The following is a 23,991-nucleotide window of genomic DNA, read 5'->3' on the forward strand; positions in this document are numbered from 1 at the left end:
AAACAACATGGCTGCGCCCTTCTCTCTGTGCAAGGGAAATAAGTTTTTACTTTGTGTCAATGTCATTCAAAATAATTTAGCATTCATTTCCACTTCAACTTTTGTAAAATCTCCTGAAACAAGAAACTCAAATAGAAATCGTAGACAACGACCTGATGCAGCTGGGAAAACGCCAAGTGACAAGAAAGGTAATACCCCACCCAAACTTGCCATTAACATGTAGGTTACAAACAACTCGTGTGGTTTGTATAAATACGCTTGAAAATAATTACAAACACAATCAAAATAAGGAAAGAACAAGTAATATGAGAATAGGTGCTACCTAATTTAGGGCAAAAGCTTATTTGATAACCATGTAATTTAATACAAATGTGGACATTATTGTGTACGCAACATCATAATTGTTTCAATACAAAAATAATGCATGCAAACAATTTAAAAAAAAATCTGGATGAAGCCTGTTACACCTGCCAAGCTTTTAGATAATATGATTATAGGTGCTACCTAATTTACGGGCAAAAGCTTAATTATTTTAAAGCTATTTAAAAATTACAGTGTGATTGTAATAACATTAAAAATTATACTCACAACTCATCTTGCAGGCTGCGCATTTTGTGTTTGAAAACTGGTTGTGAGCCCTGGTCTATGGTGAGGCTGAAATTGGAAACACACAACTTAGAACATTAAGGATAATACAAAAGTTTGGTTTAATATAAAATAAATAGTAAGACATTTTCAAGTATTATAAAAGAACCAAAAAATTATACTCAAAACTCATCTTGCAGGCTGCGCATGTTGTGTTTGAAAACTGGTTGTGAGCCCTGGTCTATGTTGAGGCTGAAATTGGAAACACGCAACTTATATACAACTGAATTACATGAATATGAAATTAAATGTTGAAATTTCTATACCATAAATACATGAATACGTGAACAGGGGACACAAATTCCACTTGTCCGCTCGTATTGACAAGTGAAATCTTGAAAGGACGAGTGAATTTCCCTAAAGCTCTCGTCCTACAGGACGAGTGAAAAAAAACTGATGTTAAAATATATATTTTCTGACCAGTAAGACTCTTTTTCATTAGATAAAATCATTTCTTAAAGCATATCTATTCCGAAAGTAGAACGATAATGAACCAGAAATCGTAATTGAAAATTTCATACAGCAGGTGCGCGTTGTTATGCGAGACTGTGTCCCGAGTAAATATTGGCCTTTTGGTGTAAACTTTGCGCGTCCATGTTGACAGGGAACCATCTGACTTCATTCACTGTAAGTATTGATTTTTCTGAAGAATTATTTTACTGCGAAGTACAGTTTTAAACCAGTCTGAATTTCATCTGAAAAATGTCTGATATACGAGTGTTCTTTAAAGGGGGCACAAGCGATGTTCAACCATCCGAAATGGAAAGCACGCAAGCATTAGAAAAAGGAAAAAACAAATTTGTCTTCATTTATTTATTTTGTGTTCCTCATAAATAAAGTAAGTTAACATTTCTTCTGTGATCAGCTGGCATGAATAACTAAGTAAGCAGCATTTTAGCAGTGATATAGGAAACATTGTTAGTCATATCAGTCCTTTGCAATCTTTCTTTCACACATATTTGAAGGACAAGTGCATGTGTTTGAAGGACGAGTGAAAATTTTAATGCACTTGTCCTGCAGGACGAGTGCAATTTATAAATATTTTTGTCCCCTGGTGAAGTTTCTTGACTACAAGTACTTCGAATAACACAAATGTGGATTCGAATAAAGAAATTATGTGAAATTTGTTAATTATGTGGATAATTATACCAATTTATATTTAAGTTGGTTGTTGTTATTTAGTTCTCAATTATAATTCATAAATAAACCTCTTTTTTTTAAATAAAATATACCAAGACCAGGAGCTCTCAACAGGACAGTTCTTCCCTCAATATCTGCTGCAGACGAATACCAAAAATGCACCGCTCGCGACCGGAATAAGGGAATACACACCGGATGCTGGATTTCGGTATTGTTATTTTCGCAGTGGTGACCTCCCTTTAAATTTAAGACCTCTAAGCAACGCTGGGGTTAACGATTTTAACAAAAAAGGCTTTTTATGTCCCCCACTATAGTAGTGGGGGACATATTGTTTTTGCCCTGTCTGTTGGTTGGTTGGTTGGTCTGTTGGTCTGTTTGCGCCAACTTTAACATTTGCAATAACTTTTGCAATATTGAAGATAGCAACTTGATATTTGGCATGCATATGTATCTCATGGAGCTGCACATTTTGAGTGGTGAAAGCTCAAGGTCAAGGTCATCCTTCAAGGTCAAAGGTCAAATATATGGGTCAAAATCGCTAATTTTATGTACACTTTTGCAGTATTTCAATATTCAAGATAGCAACTTGATATTTGGCATGCATGTGTATCTCATGGAGCTGCACATTTTGAGTGGTGAAAGGTCAAGGTCATCCTTCAAGGTCAGAGGTCAAATATATGTGGCCAAAATCGCTCATTTTATGAGTACTTTTGCAATATTGAAGATAGCAACTTGATATTTGGCATGCATGTGTATCTCATGGAGCTGCACATTTTGAGTGGTGAAAGGTCAAGGTCATTCTTCAAGGTCAGAGGTCAAATATATGTGGCCCAAATCGCTTATTTTATGAATACTTTTGCAATATTGAAGATAGCAACTTGATATTTGGCATGCATGTGTATCTCATGGAGCTGCACATTTTGAGTGGTGAAAGGTCAAGGTCATCCTTCAAGGTCAAATATATGGGTCAAAATTGCTCATGTAATGTCACTCCTGCAATATTGAAGCTAGCAATTTTATATTTGAAATGCATGTGTATCTCATGGAGCTGCACATTTTGAGTGGTGAAGGGTCAAGGTCATCCTTCAAGGTCAAACGTCATATAGGGGGGCATTGTGTTTCACAAACTCATCTTGTTAATTATATATTTTTATTAATTTATGAGGATAATAATAAAAATAAGGTGCAGAATTGAACGAATAAAATAAATTCGAGACTAATCTAATTCGATTAATTGCGTCGGGATTTAGGCAATACATTTTAGACGGGTTATATTTCTGAACATTATGTTTGGAAAAAGTGAACGCGAAATTTAGTATAGCAGTCTTTGGTATTTGGCTTATTCCCGTAACGGCATTAGGCCGGAAAACAGGAAAACAGGAAGAAAAACAAAAAATCGCATTTGGCGTTGAAAAACATATAATACAATAACATAGAGTACGATTCGCTACACAATAATCACTACCATGACGTATTATTTCTTGAGGAATGCATCTACGTGTCATGTAGCGTTTGTCGAAGTGCCTATGTTGCTCCAGCGGTCTTTGATTTTCCATCGCGAAAATAGATGACGGCACGAATATTTGACTTGATAGCCTATAAGGTAATGTCTCTCTGTATTTCAGAAAATTGATACAAATAAATGGTCAACGCCCTTCGGGCCTTTGCCCGTATAATATTATATAAAAAATACTTTCAATTGCTCCTGATTTGCACATGATGTTGCATGAAATCATTATATATTCTAGCATAAGAGCTGTGCACGCACTGTGTGTGAGGTGATGAACGCGTGTTCAGTTGAAATAACCCCGTCCCAATCGGACACTAATTGTATAAAAATCTTTCAATGTTAGAAATATACTGAAATTTATTTGAAAAAATGGCTAACGATTGTGTGTATGCAATTCTTGAACACTTGTATATGCAGATGTTGCACAAAAGATGAATAAGCAATAAAACTGAAACTTGTTCAATTGTAAATACCTTAATTACTCTTAAGTTTTCGGACACCCCTTTTTTTTGCCAAAATAAATTTTTTTTAAATATATTTCAGGGAATAATCTAGAATTTACTATCTATGGGTCCCTGAACTCGCAGATTTTAGACCAATGAGTCCCAGGCCAAAATTAATGAGTCCACCTTGAAAAAGAATGGGTCCCAAAATTTGAAAGATACTAAGTAGTGAAGAAAAAATGTCTAAATCACACTAGCTCAATAACTATACTTGCATTAAACTTTAAATAATCTCAAAAACCTGTTGAAACCAAAAAAAAAAACCAATTCAGAGTTATCACTATCTTATTTGCCTTCACATAGGCTATAATATTATCTGTTACATGAATGTAACCTGTTATAACATTTCAACTTGATTCAAATCGATGATAATATTATTGTTAACATCCGAATTGCAAGCTTGATAATATTATTATTTACGTCAGAATTTCGAGCCGTTGACCTAATATTATTAATGTTTAGATTTGTTTGTTTTGGATTAATTAAGCTTCAACGCCTTATTTCGGAGGCATTTTTTCTGCATTATTTATGACTAAGTTACACAAAGTTAAAGCAGGTTTTCATCCGGGGACTCGAGAAAATATCATAACACGTTCTATTTTAAAGGTCGATTCTAATTGATTCGTATTATACATCAGCGGATGACTAGAGCCAATCAAAAAACTTGCTGGAGTCTTCAAGCCTCATCCGGTTAAACTCAGCGTTCATTGCTACACTTTTGACTTGTACACAAGATGGTTCATACCTATCGTGATTCATGTATGCGTTAACGGATTCAGTTCAGCAATGCGTCCGAGTGGACGCACATATTTTAAAACGATGCGTCTATTTCGATATTTGTGCGTCATAGACGCGAGACGCACATGTAGATTATTCCCTGATATTTTCGGACATACGGGTTTTCATCCATAATTAATGACTCAAATTTTACGGACAGTATTTTTCACAGCGCTAGTTTACTAAATTTCTGCCCTGAGCTCCATTTAATATTTTAGGAAAACACCAAATGAATGACTGTAGTATATATCAACACGCATAATTACAAGTTTTTTTTAAGGTAATTAGTATTGACTATCGCACCTGCGTCCTTCAATATTTGGCCAAAAATGAGAAGTTTCACCTGGTACAAGTTAAAACTTCCACACTTAATTCTAATGTGTTATATTTAAAGTTTTAATCACTTTTCAATCCGTTCACTTAAACTAGTAAATGAGATGTCGAACATAGAGTGACATATTCACATTTGAACGTCTCATCAGTCATGTGACTAGGTTTATTAAAGTATTTGAAATCTAAAAGATTAGATCTACAAATTACATGAATATCCCTTTATTAATTTACCTGGTTGATAATGGTGCATAGATTGAGCTAGTTCATAGATTGACCTTGCAATATTGAAGATAGCAACTTGATATTTGGCATGCATGTGTATCTCATGGAGCTGCACATTTTGAGTGGTGAAAGGTCAAGGTCATTCTTCAAGGTCAGAGGTCAAATATATGTGGCCCATTAATCGCTTATTTTATGAATACTTTTGCAATATTTAAGACAGCAACTTGATATTTGGCATGCATGTGTATCTCATGGAGCTGCACATTTTGAGTGGTGAAAGGTCAAGGTCATCCTTCAAGGTCAAATATATGGGTCAAAATTACTCATGTAATGTCACTTCTGCAATATTGAAGCTAGCAATTTTATATTTGAAATGCATGTGTATCTCATGGAGCTGCACATTTGGAGTGGTGAAGGGTCAAGGTCAAGGTCATCCTTCAAGGTCAAACGTCATATAGGGGGGCATTGTGTTTCACAAACTCATCTTGTTAAATATATATTTTTATTAATTTATGAGGATGATAATAAAAATAAGGTGCAGAATTGAACGAATAAAATAAATTCGAGACTAATCTAATTCGATTAATTGCGTCGGGATTTAGGCAATACATTTTAGACGGGTTATATTTCTGAACATTATGTTTGGAAAAAGTGAACGCGAAATTTAGTATAGCAGTCTTTGGTATTTGGCTTATTCCCGTAACGGCATTAGGCCGGAAAACAGGAAAACAGGAAGAAAAACAAAAAATCGCATTTGGCGTTGAAAAACATATAATACAATAACATAGAGTACGATTCGCTACACAATAATCACTACCATGACGTATTATTTCTTGAGGAATGCATCTACGTGTCATGTAGCGTTTGTCGAAGTGCCTATGTTGCTCCAGCGGTCTTTGATTTTCCATCGCGAAAATAGATGACAGCATGAATATTTGACTTGATAGCCTATAAGGTAATGTCTCTCTGTATTTCAGAAAATTGATACAAATAAACGGTCAACGCCCTTCGGGCCTTTGCCCGTATAATATTATATAAAAAATACTTTCAATTGCTCCTGATTTGCACATGATGTTGCATGAAATCATTATATATTCTAGCATAAGAGCTGTGCACGCACTGTGTGTGAGGTGATGAACGCGTGTTCAGTTGGAATAACCCCGTCCCAATCGGACACTAATTGTATAAAAATCTTTCAATGTTAGAAATATACTGAAATTTATTTGAAAAAATGGCTAACGATTGTGTGTATGCAATTCTTGAACACTTGTATATGCAGATGTTGCACAAAAGATGAATAAGCAATAAAACTGAAACTTGTTCAATTGTAAATACCTTAATTACTCTTAAGTTTTCGGACACCCCTTTTTTTTGCCAAAATAATTTTTTTTTAAATATATTTCAGGGAATAATCTAGAATTTACTATCTATGGGTCCCTGAACTCGCAGATTTTAGACCAATGAGTCCCAGGCCAAAATTAATGAGTCCACCTTGAAAAAGAATGGGTCCCAAAATTTGAAAGATACTAAGTAGTGAAGAAAAAATGTCTAAATCACACTAGCTCAATAACTATACTTGCATTAAACTTTAAATAATCTCAAAAACCTGTTGAAACCAAAAAAACAAAACAATTCAGAGTTATCACTATCTTATTTGCCTTCACATAGGCTATAACATTATCTGTTACATGAATGTAACCTGTTATAACATTTCAACTTGATTCAAATCGATGATAATATTATTGTTAACATCCGAATTGCAAGCTTGATAATATTATTGTTTACGTCAGAATTGCGAGCCGTTGACCTAATATTATTAAAGTTTAGATTTGTTTGTTTTGGATTAATTAAGCTTCAACACCTTATTTCGGAGGCATTTTTTCTGCATTATTTATGACTAAGTTACACAAAGTTAAAGCAGGTTTTCATCCGGGGACTCGAGAAAATATCATAACACGTTCTATTTTAAAGGTCTATTCTAATTGATTCGTATTATACATCAGCGGATGACTAGAGCCAATCAAAAGACTTGCTGGAGTCTTCAAGCCTCATCCGGTTAAACTCAGCGTTCATTGCTACACTTTTGACTTGTACACAAGATGGTTCGTACCTATCGTGATTCGTGTATGCGTTAACGGATACAGTTCAGCAATGCGTCCGAGTGGACGCACATATTTTAAAACGATGCGTCTATTTCGATATTTGTGCGTCATAGACGCGAGACGCACATGTAGATTATTCCCTGATATTTTCGGACATACGGGTTTTCATCCATAATTAATGACTCAAATTTTACGGACAGTATTTTTCACAGCGCTAGTTTACTAAATTTCTGCCCTGAGTTCCATTTAATATTTTAGGAAAACACCAAATGAATGACTGTAGTATATATCAACACGCATAATTACAAGTTTTTTTTAAGGTAATTAGTATTGACTATCGCACCTGCGTCCTTCAATATTTGGCCAAAAATGAGAAGTTTCACCTGGTACAAGTTAAAACTTCCACACTTAATTCAAATGTGTTATATTTAAAGTTTTAATCACTTTTCAATCCGTTCACTTAGTCTAGTAAATGAGATGTCGAACATAGAGTGACATATTCACATTTGAACGTCTCATCAGTCATGTGACTAGGTTTATTTAAGTATTTGAAATCTAAAAGATTAGATCTACAAATTACATGAATATCCCTTTATTAATTTACCTGGTTGATAATGGTGCATAGATTGAGCTAGTTTATATTGTTTCATGAAAAAATAATAGGACTATGGGTGTTACCTAATTAAAGGGCAAAATCTTGTTTTAGTGTAACAAAACATTTAAATGCTTGACATAAAAATATGGAACCTAGCAAACCAATAAAGTAATTTAATTTTAGACCAATTAAACAAAACACAAGAGTTAGGCTAAAGATATAGCAACCACTGGTCTAATTTTCAAACATTTTAATATCAAGTTTTATTGTTGATCTCTTTAAAAATAAACAATATTTTTATTTTTTATTTTTTTTTGCTTTGTAAAGAATTATATATGAATTATGTCGAAAAAAAGGCATATTTGCAATTTAAATATTCACAATTTTGCTGGTGGACTATATCATGGAAAAAAATCTTAACTATAATTGTGTTTGCAGAATGTTATCACAACATGTAGTGTATTCTTGAGGTATGTATCTATGTGATATAGCATTTGTTTAAGTGTCGCGAAAATAGATGACGTGTGACAACAAATTAAAGTTGCATAGGATTGTTAATAATTATGTCAGAATCTATTTATAAAAGGTCAGTGCCAACAGCTGTGCGGCAAGCTTTTGATGGTTTAACTTATAATGAATATACACTTTACTTTAAGATGTGTTTACATCAAAAACCTTTTCTAGATAGCCAGGCTGCAGATAACTCATGTGTATTAACCCTTTTCCACTCGGAAGCAAAGTGAAAATTGCTATGTGAAAGCATCATAAAACCAGAACAGCCTGCGAGCAACAGAGCAGTCTGTTCAGGTTTTATACTGTTTGCTGCTCATCAATATCTAAGGGTTGGAAATAAAACCTTTTAAACTTGAATCTTGTAAGAAAGGTTTCCAATTAAATTTAAATCAAAATACATATCTGAGTGGTTAAGGGTTAAATTGTCAAAACAGAATCCTGATACTTTTTTGGCCGGTGAAGTATTTACACGTTATTTTACAAGATGTGTTTAACTTTATAGCCAAGTGTCTAAACACTTTTGTACACATGACACAACAGATTTGGATTTCAGACTAAGTGCATTGGTTTTGAGAACAATTACCGGTACGTGGAATGGTATATAAACTGAAACAAATGACATACATTGTATGTTTATTACATTTAATGGTTTTAGTAACCATGATTGGCAAATTTATTGCGTTGATGCCTATGAATTGATGCAACTATGATATGACAAGTAATTTTGTGATTTGCTTGGTGAATGATTGTTTTACATTATTAAAAAATCTAAATCTACAGTCTATAATTATTATTAGTGTATCAGTAATATTTATCAGCGTGACAATTGTGTTCATTTTTTATCGGTCATGTGTTGTGCTTTAAGACATGCCTATTACACTGATAGCCAATTAGGTTGTTGTGTTGTGCTTTAAGACATGCCTATTACACTGCTGCCAATTAGGTTGTTGTGTTGTGCTTTAAGACATGCCTATTACACTGATAGCCAATTAGGTTGTTGTGTTGTGCTTTAAGACATGCCTATTACACTGCTGCCAATTAGGTTGTTTTACAGCACGGGTATTCTATGTGTGTGTTGTCATTTGCTTTTATCAATGTTATGTTAAAGTTTGCCTTTAAGGCGGACAAATGCACTGAATGAGTGAACATATAGAATAACAGTAAAACTTACTGTAAAAATGTATAATTAACCATATGTGGTGTTAAATGTCTGCAGATTTTTGGAGTTAAAGCAGAAAGTGTTGTCCCTGATTAGGCTGTTCAGACTGCATACAGGATAATCTGGGACAATACTTTACACTGTTGTCCCTGATTAGGCTGTTCAGACTGCATACAGGATAATCTGGGACAATACTTTACACTGTTGTCCCTGATTAGGCTGTTCAGACTGCATACAGGAGTTAAAGCAGAAAGTGTTGTCCCTGATTAGGCTGTTCAGATTGCATACAGGATAATCTGGGACAATACTTTACACCATGCTTTAAGCTCTGTCTTCCCAATATATTTTTTCTGTAGAATTCAGGAAGCTGTTACTGGTCAAAAAGGATGCGAGAAGGTTCGATGGAAGTCGGGAAAAGGTTTGTGCTGCACAACTCTCTTTTTAGATTAACTATTCTCTCAATTCTACATTTACACACTAATGGCCATTATGTTCTACTCATACCCACTGTGTTCTGCTCATTCACATTATGTTTAAACTCATACCCACTATGTTCAAACTAATACCCACTATGTTGTACTCATACCCACTATGTTCTAATCATACTCACTATGTTCAAGCTCATACCCTCTGTGCTCAAACTCATACCCTTAATGTTATAACTCATACCCCCATGTTCAAACTCACACCCACTATGTTCAAACTCATGCCCACTATGTTCTACTCATATCCACTATGTTATAATCTTACCCACTGTGCTCTACTCATGCCCAATGTGTTCTTATCATGTCCACTATTTTCAATTCATGCACACTATGTTCTACTCATATCCACTGTGTTCAACTCGTACCAACTGTGTTCTACTCATATAAACTGTGTTCAAACTCATAACAACTATGTTCTGCACATACCCACTGTGTTCTTATAATACCCACTATGTTCAATTGTTTCAACTCATTCATACCCATTATGTTCAAACTAATACCCAGTACTCATACCCTTTGTGTTCTACTCATACCCACTGTGTTCAAACTCATACCCACTATGTTCAGACTCATACCCACTGTGTTCAAACTCATACCCACTATATAAAACTTATACCCTCTATGTTCTACGTATACCCACTATGTTCAAACCCATTTCCACTATGTTCAAACTCATATCCACTACGTTCAAACTCATACCCTCTGTGTTCAAACTCATGCCCACTATGTTCAAACTCATACCCACTATGTTCAAACTCATACCCACTGTATACAAACTCATTCCCACTATGTTCAAACTCATACCCACTATGTTCTTTAAATACCCACTATGTTCAAACTCATACCCACTTTGTTCAAACCCAGACCTTCTAAAGTCAAATTCACATAAAAATACCAACTATATTCAAACTCATGACTATAACAGCTGTTTAAAAAAATGTTCTTTGGTACGATTAACCTGACTGCTTCAAATTTGATAACAATTTTTTTTTAAGAATAATTGTTAATTCACTAAATGTGCTTATTTGTGTCCATTAGATCTTATTGTAAAAGCAAAAGTGAACGGGTGACACAACTTTGTTTCCAGCCAAAGGACATGTACAATCCCCCTCGCTCCAAGAAGATGTCAGTGGACGTGGACTGGCCCAGTGTGTGGCCTGTAGCTCAGACCTACAAGCAGTCTGTGGTGCCACTACCACTGAGACAGGGCGCTGTTCAGGTAACAATCAAACTGTTTTTTTGACAGAAGTCAGCAAAAATGAAAAACATCTAGGCATTTCAAACTTCAGGATTTCGGTCTTGACAAAGAATTGTTTAGTCTTTAAAGCGGGTATATACGATTTTGTCAAATATTTATGAATTTATATAAAATGTGTAAAAAATTATTATATATATATTTCAATATAAATTAAAATAAAAGTTAAGAAGAACATGTGTCGTAAAATGCGAAATAAGCCAGATATTCAATTCTGAAATTGAAAACGGCTGTACAGCCGAATTCGCCAGCATGTATACCATACATGTACGATGGGAATCTAAACTTAGTTTAACGGTTTATTTGAATTCCCGCAACGATATCTATTCATACGACACACGAACACTAACTCCGATCCTAATACAAAGACGAATGCTTCGGTTATTGTAGGAAAATATGTACGTCACAATCGGCTCGGGGCGCTAATTTGTCTTTGCTGCATTTTATGAAATTCGGCTTTAATGTATAATTTTTCTTTCCCATTTTATGTTATTGTAACATATTTTATCAATATATTACAATTAAACACATTTACAAAAAATCGTATATACCCGCTTTAATAATTATTGCACACCTTCGCCACACTGTGTTTCTGCCCATAGGGCAGTCAGTGAGATTGTCTGTGCTTCAGATCGTTGACCCTTTGCATGCTGGGAAATTTGTTGTCTGCTTAAATGTTGTCTGCTGAATTTCTAAAATTAGCATTTTCTTCAATTTTTTTCAAAGAATACTATCAGAATAGCAAACAGTTTGGATCCTGATGAGACGCCATGTTCTGTGGTGTCTCATCTGGAGCCAAACTGTTTGCTAAGGCCTTCAAAATTCGGTTCCAGCACTGATAGAGTTAACCATTAATTTCCACACAATATATAGAGATCATTTTGACCTATGACCATGCAAATTGAAAAAGTGGCTACTTCAGAGGAATTGAAGACTCCAATTAATATGTAGGTCAACAAATAAAAGGACGAGGTCACAGAGGCTTGTATCATGAAATTGGTTTCCACAAGATACATGTATCTAGAGAACACATTGGCAGTCATCTAAATTGGTTGGTTACTTTGACTGAAAGCCATAAGCAATTAAATTAGAGTTAACAGGTCAAAAGACAATGTCACAGGGGCTAGTGAAATGAAAATTGTTTCCACACAATATATATAGAATGGTAAAGATGATAAATTAGTATGCTTGTTATTCTTAATGAAAGGATCACCTTATTGATTTTTAAGTCAAGGCCAAAAGGCATGCAATATGAAAAAAATATCTAAGCATTTGCACACATTGAAGAATTTTTTGCAAGTCGGAGGGCATACATGTTTAACAAACATTTCTTGTTGTCTCAACTTCCTCTATCTATTATTTATTGTGCCTAATTCTATGAAAATTGGGTTAAATGCAAGTGTTGTATAGGACGACACTTTTCGCCTAAACTGGACTTGAGCTCAGAAAAGACTTCCTTTAAACAAACAAATACTATAAAAGTGGAAAGTATTGTCCCTGATTAGCCTGTGTTGACTGTGCACTTTATGCACATGCATTAAGCCCTATTTTCCCAGAATGCAGCTGTATCCTGTATTTTGTAGGGCCAGGAGGGCACGATGGGTGAACACGGCCTGCCCCCTCAGGGATATGCAAACACAGAGCTTGTGAAGATACCAAACTTCCTTCACCTCACCCCCAGGCACATCAAGCAGCAATGCGCAGCCATCAAAAGTAACAATTTTAGCCTTGTTCTAGGAAAACTGGGCTTAATGCATGCAAGTAAAGTGTCGCCCTGTGCTATCTTCACAGGCTAATTAGGGATGACACTTTGATGGAATTGTTTAAAGGAAGTCATTTCTAAACAAAAATACAGTTTAGAAAAGAAGATTTGTTCCTGATTAGTCTGAGCGAACTGCACAGGCTTATCATAGATGACACATTACGTACATGCCTTAAGCCCCCTTTCCCAAGTTTGTTTCCTGGGTCAAACCAGGCCTTTTTGTCATTGGCTAATCTGTGACGAACCTTTACGCATTAAGCTACGTTTTGTCAAAGCAAGGCTAATATAAATGGAAAAATAACAAAATAACCCTATATTTGATGCCTGTAGAATTCTGCACGCGCTGGCCAGAAGGTCTTGAGACGCCACAGCAGATGAAGGAGCATTTCCCCCTAGAGGTCACCACCAGCGACTACTGCTTCTCATCAAACAGTGTGCGAGATTCACGAGCCAGGGTCGTTACCTTCAAGGTTAGACAGTGATATCTTTAGATGTTTTTTTGACCCCCCCCCCCAGTCAAACAAGGTCACCAGAGGAAGGGCTGTTGTCTTGATATGTCTAAATTAAACATAAAAAAATCTCAGATAGTGATTATCTGATTAAACCTTCATTTTATAATAAGACAGACCTGTTTTTAATGTGTCATTCGTACACGAAATACTCTTTTGACCCAAACGCATTAGAATTGTTAGCAAAATACGGGTTTGCAATTTAACTTAAATGACCCAGGTTCATCATGACCCTTTAAAAAAAATATTGATATCTCACCTGAGCACTATGTGCTCATGGTGAGCTTTTGTGCTTGCCTTTTGTCCATCATGCATTGTCTGTTGTCCGTGATAAAAAATGGTTATCATTCGTATAAAAACATTGCTGCCAGACTTAGAGGGGGGGGGGGGGGGCATTTTTCCTGATATGACTATAGTGAAATTTTTGAAGTCACATTTTTAGTGCAATCTAAATGAAACTTAGTCTGAACCCTTGTTCTAATGACTTTTCGGTCAAAATCTAAAATTCTTTGGTTGGTTAAAAAATATGGATGCCTAGTGGGTGTGTGGGGGGGGGGGGGGGGGGGCGGTTTAGATTTTCTTATATGGCTATAGTGAAAACTTGTTGAAGCTAAATCAGCCACATTTACTGGCCAATCTTCATAACATTTTCTCAAAACATATATCCCAAGCAAAAATTGGCTGAGATTGAAACTGGGTCATGTGAGCTGAAAAACTTGGTCTCTAGGTCAAATTAAAAAAACATCACATTTATACTCTAATCTTCATTAATTAGCTTGCACTTTTCCAGAATGGTTATGTTCCTTTAGGTCTCAGGTGAGCATCTTAGGGCCCTTAAGCCACAAGGTTCTGGAGTCGTATTATTATGCCCCCCTTCGAAGAAGAGGGGGTATATTGTTTTGCACATGTCCGTCGGTCGGTCGGTCCGTCCGTCGGTTGGTCCTTCCACCAGATAGTTTCCGGATGATAACTCAAGAATGCTTAGGCCTAGGATCATGAAACTTTATAGGTACATTGATCATGACTGGCAGATGACCCCTTTTGATTTTCAGGTCACTAGGTCAAAGGTCAAGGTCACAGTGACTCGAAACAGTAAAATGGTTCCGGATGATAACTCAAGAATGCTTACGCCTAGGATCATGAAACTTCATAGGTACATTGATCATGACTGGCAGATGACCCCTATTGATTTTCAGGTCACAAAGTCAAAGGTCAAGGTCACAGTGATTCGAAACAGTAAAATGGTTTCCGGATGATAACTCAAGAATGCTTACGCCTAGGATCATGAAACTTCATAGGAACATTGATCATGACAGGCAGATGGCCCCTATTGATTTTCAGGTCACTAGGTCAAAGGTCAAGGTCACAGTGACTCGAAACAGTAAAATGGTTTCCTGATGATAACTCAAGAATAATTAGGCCTAGGATCATGAAACTTCATAGGTAGATTGATCATTACTGGCAGATGACCCCTATTGATTGTCAGGTCACTAGGTCAAAGGTCAAGGTCACAGTGACAAAACACGTATTCACACAATGGCTGCCACTACAACTGACAGCCCATATGGGGGGCATGCATGTTTTACAAACAGCCCTTGTTTAATATGATACGACAACTTTGAATTTTGAAACAATGTTATTAGAAGTATACAAAATTACATATTTAGGACCAACATTTATGATAGCTTTTGTTCAGTAATCGTATTATTCTTTGATATTGTTCACATTTTGTTCATATTAATAACATATTAATCACAAATTGATCTGAAGCATCTTAATTCAGTCATAACATAAAGTTGTCATACGATTTTTAGCTCGACTATTATATATGAAATATATATAGTGGAGCTATCCTACTCACCCCTGCGTCAGCGTTTCCGTTCCGTTCCGTAAGCGTTAGCGTGCAAATGTTACCCCAATTATTTTCATTTTCCCTTTACATATTGCTTTCAGACAAGCATTTTTTCATTATTATGGCCCCTTTTCCACTTAGAATATGCAGCAAATGTTAAAGTTTGCGTACTACCTCGAATATTTATGCCCCCCTTATATTGGGTATATTGCTTTGCTCATGTCGGTCTGTCGGTCGGTCCGTCCACCAGGTGGTTGTCAGACGATAACTCAAGAACGCTTAGGCCTAGGATCATGAAACTTCATAGGTACATTGATCATGACTCACAGATGACCCCTATTGATTTTGAGGTCACTAGGTCAAAGGTCAAGGTCACTGTGACCCGAAATAGTAAAATGGTTTCCGGATGATAATTCAAGAACGCTTATGCCTAGGATCATGAAACTTCATAGGTAGATTGATCATGACTAGCAGATGACCCCTATTGATTTTCAGGTCACTAGGTCAAAGGTCAAGGTCACAATGACCCGAAATAGTAAATTGGTTTCCGGATGATAATTCAAGAACCCTTATGCCTAGGATCATGAAACTTGATAGGTAAATTGATCATGACTAGCAGATGACCCCTATTGATTTTCAGGTCACTAGGTCAAAGGTCAAGGTCACGGTGACCCGAAATAGTAAAATGGTTTCCGGATGATAACTCAAGAACGCTTATGCCTAGGATCATGAAACTTGATAGGTACATTGATCATGACTGGCAGATGACCCCTATTGATTTTCAGGTCACTAGGTCAAAGGTCAAGATCACAGTGACCCGAAATAGTAAAATGGTTTCCTGATGATAACTCAGGAAAGCTTATGGCTAGGATCATGAAACTTCATAGGTACATTGATCATGACTTGCAGATGACCCCTATTGATTTTCAGGTCACTAGGTCAAAGGTCAAGGTCACAGTGACAAAAAACATATTTACAAAATGGCTGTCACTACAACTTAGAGCCCATATGGGGGGGCATGCATGTTTTACAAACAGCCCTTGTTTCAATGTCCCTTGACGTGTTGCTTTCATATTTTGCATACTTGTTTACCATCATGACCCCAACCTATAAACAAGAGCATACAACTGTATCAAGCATTTTGACAGAATTATTGCCCCTTTTATACTTAGAATATGCATATTATTGATAAATCTATGTTAAACTTTGCGTACTACCCCAAATATTTCCTATATCCTTTGACATATTGCTTTTATATTTTGCATACTTGTTTACCAATATGACCCCAACCTATAAACAAGAGTAGACAACTCTATCAAGCATTTTGACATAATTATGGCCCCTTTTCCACTTAGAATATGCAGCAAATGTTTAAGTTTGCGTACTACCCAAAATATTATCAATGTCCCTTGACATTTTGCTTTCATATTTTGCATACTTGTTTACCATCATGACCCCAACCTATAAACTAGAGCATACAACTGTATCAAGCATTTTGACAGAATTATTGCCCCTTTTTTACTTAGAATATGCATATTATTGATAAATCTATGTTAAACTTTGCGTACTACCCCTAATATTTCCTATATCCTTTGACATATTGCTTTTTTATTTTGCATACTTGTTAACCAACATGACCCCAACCTAGACTTTTGTATCAAGCATTTTGAAATAATTATGGCCCCTTTTACACTTAGATAATTGAACATTTTGCTTAAATTGCCATAACTTTTATTATTACTTTGACAAAACAACACTTACCTGAATACCACAATGGATTCCGCCCAAACAATACCCCACGCCCCTACCCAGAATCCCCCCCCAACCTCCCCCCCCAATGTTGTTTTTTTTTAAACATCATCTAATAAATTACCACTCCCCACATAATACCCCTATCTCACCCCCCCTACCCCCCCCCAACCTCCCCCCCCCCATTTTTTTAACATCATCTAATAAATTACCCCACCCTACATTATACCCCCCTCTCACCCCCCCCTACCCCCCCCCCCAACCTCCCCCCCCCATTTTTTTTTTAACATCATCTTAAAAAGTACCCCACCCCACATTATACCCCCCTCTCACCCCCCCCCCCCCTACTCACCCCCCCTACCCACCCATCCCCCCCCCAAAAAAATTTTTTTTTTTCCTTTTTTTATTTTTGAAAGATTGTCTCATAAATTATTGAATATGAACAATTTCCCCATGATGGCTTACGTTATACTGTCCAGCACTCGAATAGTCGAGCGCCCTGTCCTCTGACAGCTCTTGTTTATCAGACCAGGCCCAGATGCTTTACGTGTTTCCAGTTACCTGGGGTATGATATTTAACTGCATAGTTCAGTAAAACAAAAATCTTTTACAAAACAAATATTATTTGTCCCTTTGATACAATGAGTCTGTTATGTCACAGTTCAATATGAAGGATCTCCAGCTGGACCCACATAGCCAGGACAAGATGAAACGGTTGCTAGGCAACCGGTATGACCCACAGACAGGGGACATCACTCTAGTAGCAGACAGGTAACTGTGAGGTTACAATCCATTAAATCATTTTTATCCCTTTGTGGTCCATATAAAAGTATTGCCTATTGCAAAAGAGTTTCTGTTCTCTTTTGATTGAAAAGTCATTTAGCACTCGCACCCACACCTTGTGTGCTTATTGCCAGTATCCTCTGTGTTTCTGCACTTTCCGCCTATACTGGATTTTTGCTAAGAAGAGACTTTCTTGAAACGATAAATATAAAAGCGGAAAGTGTCATCCCAGAAAAGCCTGTGTGGACTGCACAGGCTAATCTGGGACAACACTTTACGCACATGCATTTAATCCCTTTTTCACAGAGCACGGTCTATATATTTGCAGATGTCCTCTGAAGCAGCAGAATTACGACTACCTGCGCTATGTGATGACTGTGCTGTACTTTGAGTCATGGGTAACGTCAGCTCTTGTTTACTTGTTATTGACTCTTTACTTGTTTAGACTTGATAGTATTTATGTGGTTATCTTCTCCGTCTGTCCGTCCGTCCTGGCCACTATCTCCTCCTACACTATAAGCACTAGAACCTTGAAACTTACACACATGGTAGCTATGAGCATATGTGCGGCCCTGCACTATTTGGAATTTTGATCTGAGCCCTGGGTTAAAAGTTATGGGGGTTGGGTTGGTGCCGGGTCAGAGATTTTCACTCATTTTTTTATTATCCCCGCCAAAAAAAAATTCGGAGGGGATATAGTAATTGGTCCTGTCCGTCTGTCCGTCCGGCCGAAACTTTGTCCGGAGCATAACTCGAAATCTATTCAATGGATTTACTTTAATCTTAGAATATAAACAGATGGCAACTAGGAGAAGTGCAGTCTACCTTAGTTTTTGAATTATCTCCCCTTTTATATAACTTTAAAGTAAATTTTTGTCCGGAGCATAACTCTAAATATACTAAAGGGATTTACTTGAAACTTGAAATATAAACAGATAGCAACTAGGAGAAGTGTAGTGACCAAGAACCACAACTCTATCTACGTTAGTTTTTGAATTATCTCCCCTTTTATATAATTTTAAAGTAAATTTTTGTCCGGAGCATAACTCTAAATCTACTGAAGGGATTTACTTGAAACTTGAAATATAAACAGATGGCAAGTAGGAAAAGTGCATTGACTAAGAACCATAACTCTATCTATCCTAGTTTTTGAATTATCTCCCCTTTTATATAACTTTTAAAGTAAATTTTTGTCCAGAGCATAACTCTAAATCTACTAAAGGGATTTACTTGAAACTTGATATATAAACAGATGGCAAGTCAGAGAAGTGCAGTGACCAAGAACCATAACTCTATCTACCTTAGTTTTTTAATTATCTCCCCTTTTATATAATTTTAAAGTAAATTTTTGTCCGGAGCATAACTCTAAATCTACTGAAGGGATTTACTTGAAACTTGAAATATAAACAGATTGCAAGTAGGAGAAGTGCAGTGACTAAGAACCATATCTCTATCTACCTTAGTGTTTGAATTATCTCCCTTTATTTAATTTCAAAGTAAATGTTTGTCTGGTGCATAATGAATTATCTCCCTTTATTTGTTTTTACAAATATTATTCTACTCTCTTAAACAAATGTTGTCATACAAGCAAACACATTTCAGCGGGGATTTGGCACTACTGTGACAAGCACTTGTGTTATTTTACATTAACTTCATTTCTACACCGATTTACTTCAAATTGATACTGAACATCTCTTATGACAATACGGTCAATCTCAACTATGCATGGCCCCATAACCAACCCTGGGGCCCCCCGCCCACATAGGCCACACCCACCCAAAATTGCCTTTTACTATAATTTCTTCATTTCTACACTGATTCACTTCAAATTGATAATGAACCTCTCTTATAACAATACAGTCAATCTCAACTATGCATGGCCCCATTACCAACCCTGGGGCGCCCCGCCCACATAGACCACACCCACCCAAAATTGTCTTTTACTATAATTTCTTCATTTCTACACCAATTCACTTCTAATTGATACTGAACTTCTCTTATGACAATACAGTCAATCTCAACTATGCATGGCCCCATTACCAACGCTGGGGCGCCCCGCCCACATAGGCCACACCCACCCAAAATTGCCTTTTACTATAATTTCTTCATTTCTACACCGATTCACGTCTAATTGATACTGAACTTCTCTTATGACAATACGGTCAATCTCAACTATGCATGGACCCATTACCAACTCTGGGGTGCCCCTGAGTCAAACATGCGGCGTGGGGATACGCGTCGGCCTCTGCCGCACCATTTCTAGTTTAGATATTAATATAATGTTGCTGAGAAATAATTCCGTCAAAGCTTTGTCTTCAACTTATTAGATGGCATTAAAATCTGCACATTATTTCCTGCCAAAGGCGGAGGTATATAAAATTGGCCTTGTCCTTCCCGCCGTCTGTCAGTCACAAAACTTATTTTTAGAGGGGATATCAATTGCAACGAATTTGCCTGTTTTATACATTGAAATTGTTTTGCTTGGTTTTGCTGAGTCCACTTGCGGATAGCTTGACATAGCAGTCATAATGGCCATGAGTTTGTGCTGTAAGTGAACCTGTGTCCATTATTGCTTGTTAAACAAATGTTCACCATGTGTATACTGAGGGTCCAGTTTAAGATTTAGAGGTCAATATTAAAATGGCAGTTTAAAACAGCTTGTTCAGATTGTAACTACACCATTCATCGTAAAATTTATAAAAAAACACACCATTTGTTGACAGTGAGAAGGTAGACTTTTGTCACTAAGACCCATGACCATATCTTTTATAACAAGGTTAAACTAACAGTCAAGTTCAGGAATTATACAGAAAATACAACTGTAGCCTTTGTGAACTTGAATCTATCAAAGGCAAGGTTTGTGTGTATTACGTTTACTGAAAAGGGCAATACCATCAAATAACATGTTATATGGGAAATGTAACTTAAATGAACTACTAACCACAATTCCAGGAAGCTGTGTTTAATGCATTAGTGTTAAGTGTAAAATGGGCTTTTTTTGTTAAAGGAAGTATATTTTTAACAAACATGCAGTCTAGATAGAAAAAGGTTGTCTCTGATAAGCCTGTGCAGACTGCACAGGCTAATCTGGAAAGTCACTTTACACACATGCATTAAGTCACCAGGCTCATATTCTGACCACAATTCCAGAAAACGGAGCCGTGGGAGGCCGAGAAGACTGAGTCAGACATGGAGTTCTACAGCTGGGACCGCAGCCTTAACAAGGAGGGACTGGTGAAAACCCTCCGGGCGTACAAAGACAGGGCCAAGGTTAGTCTCGAATGTTGGGCCTCTAATAGAGCCTCGAATGCTGGAAAAAATGGGCTTAATACACTTGCTTTAAGTGTCATCCCAATCCGCACAGGGTAATCAGGGACGACACTTTTGGCTTTTATAGTATTTTTCGGGGCATTGTGTTTTTGACAAACACATCTCTTGTTAAAACTTATAAATACTTTCTGAAGTCCTGGGTTGAACCACTACTATGTGTCTTTTGAAAGAACTTGAGAATGCTTCTTATGTGTGATCACACCTGAGGTGATACATATGCATAACAACCTTTTTTCATCGCCACATTGACGCTGGTGGTTTTTATGCCCCCGGATCGAAAGATCGGGGGTATATTGTTTTTGGCCTGTCTGTCATTGTGTCAGTCATTGTATGTGTGTGACAAAACTTTAACCTTGGTTAAAGTTTAATAACTTTTGCAATATTGAAGATAGCAACTTCATATTTTGCATATTTTGAGTGGTGAAAAGTCAAGGTCATCCTTTAAGGTCAAAGGTCAAATATCATTGTATTTTTCGTTCCTAAAACTTTAACCTTCGTTAAAGTTTGGTCATAACTTTTTGAATATTGAAGATAGCAACTTGATATTTGGCATGCATGTGTATCTCATGGAGTTGCACATTTTGAGTGGCTTAAGGTCAAGATCAAGGTCATCGTCAAAGGTCAAATTTAAGGCTTCAAAGTGGCGCAATAGTGGGCATTGTGTTTCTGACAAACACATCTCTTGTTGTTTTTTAAAATCACTTTGGATATTTTGATGCCGCCGGTAGGGTGGCATATAGCAGTTGAACTGTCCGTCAGTCAGTATGTCAGTTAGTCTGTCCGTCCGTCAGAAAAAAACTTTAACATTGGCCATAACTTTTCAATATTCAAGATAGCAACTTGATATTTGGCATGCATGTGCATCTCATGGAGCTAAACATTTTGAGTGGTGGAAGGTCAATGTCATCCTTCAAGGTCTAAGGTAAAAAAAAATACAAAAAAAATTCAAAGCGGCATTCTCATGAAGCTGCACATTTTGAGTGGTGGAAGTTCAGGGTCAAGGTCATCCTTCAAGGTCAAAGGTCAACAACAACAACAAAAAAATTCAAAGCGGGGGCATTGTGTTTCTGATGAACACATCTCTTGTTCTATTGTTAAAAGTAATAAATTCGTAAATGATGAACATTTGTCACAGCATATATCCTCTCCTCTGCAGGAGTTAACTGAAGCTGAAGGGAGGCAACTCTCGCACCTGCCAGAAGAGATCACAGTGGATAGTGTTACCTCCCTTGAGGAAGTGAAAGCCTACCGGTCTGCAGTAGAAGAGCTTTATAACACTGGGGAGAATATTGAGACTCTGAATAATTACAAGAAGTCTGTAATGAACTTGCTGAAGGTTCAACAGCCAAGAGCTATGTAGGCAAACCCTGCAAGTAGCTTGTGAATGTTGAAAACAAAAACTGAGAGAAAAAATATATGTTTGTTCCATATTTGCTTTGTGTTGTTTGATTGCTAGTGATGGTACTAGGGGCTTGAAAGGTTTGGACCAAGGTCTACCATTTATGTCTTATGTGGATTTTTGCTAAGAAGAGACTGCCTTATTAACATTCTTAATGTCCCCATAGGGTGAATCAATGGCGACTTCATTAAGTGAAACTGAAGCAATTTACCGAAATATGGTACACGTGTACTGACATTTTTATGGAACCTAAAAACAAAATAATGCACAGGATATCTTTTATTTTTTAGCTCACCTGAGCTTAAAGTTCTTATTGTGAGCTTTTGTACAAAAGATCGTCTTTTGTCTGTCGTTTTTGTTGTGCGTCTATCTTCAACATATACCTTGTTAACACTCTTGAGGCAAAATTTATTGCCAGTCTTCATGAAACTTGGGCATTACATTTGTTTTAATGAAATCTTGGCCGAGTGTGAAACTAGGTCACGTGAGGTCGAACACTATGTCATATAAAATGAAAAGCTTGGTAATACATTTGAATTTTTAGTCCAATCTTATTGAAACGTGGTCAGAACATTTGTTCTAATAATGTCTAAACTCAGTTCAAAAATGGTTACATTTCGTCGAAAACATGGCTGCAAAGTTGTTTGGCAGATTTCCTCATCAGGCTACATGTGCATATTGAAACCTTGTTAATGCTCTAGAAGTTACATTTTTAGTCCAATCTTCAGTTGTACTTGTTCAGAAGATTTTTACTGAAAACTTCTTTGCAGTGTTTGAAAATGTTTCTAGTCTGTTAAAAACATGACCCCCAATGGGGCGTGCAGTTTTCCTTATATGGCTTTAGTGAAACCTTGTTAACACTATATTAGCAATATTGATTATATATCTTCATGCAACTAGTCAGAACGTTTGTCCCAATAAAATCACAGCCGAGTTTGAATACTGGGTCACATTAGGTGAATATTTACCTTGTTTACAATTCAGAGGTCACATTAATTACCTGATCTTCATGAAACTTTGTCAGAACTTTTAATTAATGATATCTTGCCTGAGTTTGAAAATGGTTCTGGTTCGGTTTAAAACATGGAGGCCATGGGGCGGGGCAGTTGTCCTTATATGGCTATAGTTAAACTTATTTAATACTCTAAAAATTGCATTTTTAGTCAAATCTTCATCAAACTTGGTCAAAACATTTGTTCTTATGATATCTGGGCTGCATATAAAAATTGTGTGGGTATTATTTAAAACATGGCCACCATAGGGTGGGGCAGTTTTCTTTATATTATGGCTATAGTAAAACATTGTTAACACTTTGAAAATTGTTGTCCAATATTCATGAAACTTGGTCAGAGTACCGTTCTAATTATA

General features: G+C 36.5%; 1 protein-coding gene across 1 annotated transcript; it reads left to right on the plus strand.

The window, feature by feature from the left end:
* The first annotated feature begins 7 nt into the window (after positions 1–7).
* Positions 8–22,654, plus strand: LOC127848706 (28S ribosomal protein S35, mitochondrial-like). Its single transcript, XM_052381311.1, has 9 exons — positions 8–188; positions 9,856–9,917; positions 11,072–11,203; positions 12,823–12,952; positions 13,332–13,471; positions 17,773–17,882; positions 18,223–18,292; positions 21,045–21,164; positions 22,381–22,654. Exons 1-9 carry the CDS (start codon positions 8–10, stop codon positions 22,582–22,584), a joined length of 1,149 nt encoding a protein of 382 aa, XP_052237271.1. The 3' UTR covers positions 22,585–22,654.
* The last annotated feature ends 1,337 nt before the right edge of the window (positions 22,655–23,991 follow it).

This window comes from Dreissena polymorpha, chromosome 10 (assembly GCF_020536995.1).
Source record: "Dreissena polymorpha isolate Duluth1 chromosome 10, UMN_Dpol_1.0, whole genome shotgun sequence".
Lineage (NCBI taxonomy): Eukaryota > Metazoa > Mollusca > Bivalvia > Myida > Dreissenidae > Dreissena > Dreissena polymorpha.

What these genes read in the sequence shown, in the direction of transcription:
- LOC127848706 (XM_052381311.1), top strand. Translation starts at nt 8, where the DNA reads ATGGCTGCGCCCTTCTCTCTGTGCAAGGGAAATAAGTTTTTACTTTGT. An exon ending in AACGCCAAGTGACAAGAAAG is followed by an intron (nt 189 to 9,855) that starts GTAATACCCCAC and finishes TTTTTTCTGTAG; the next exon opens with AATTCAGGAAGCTGTTACTG. An exon ending in ATCACTCTAGTAGCAGACAG is followed by an intron (nt 17,883 to 18,222) that starts GTAACTGTGAGG and finishes ATATATTTGCAG; the next exon opens with ATGTCCTCTGAAGCAGCAGA.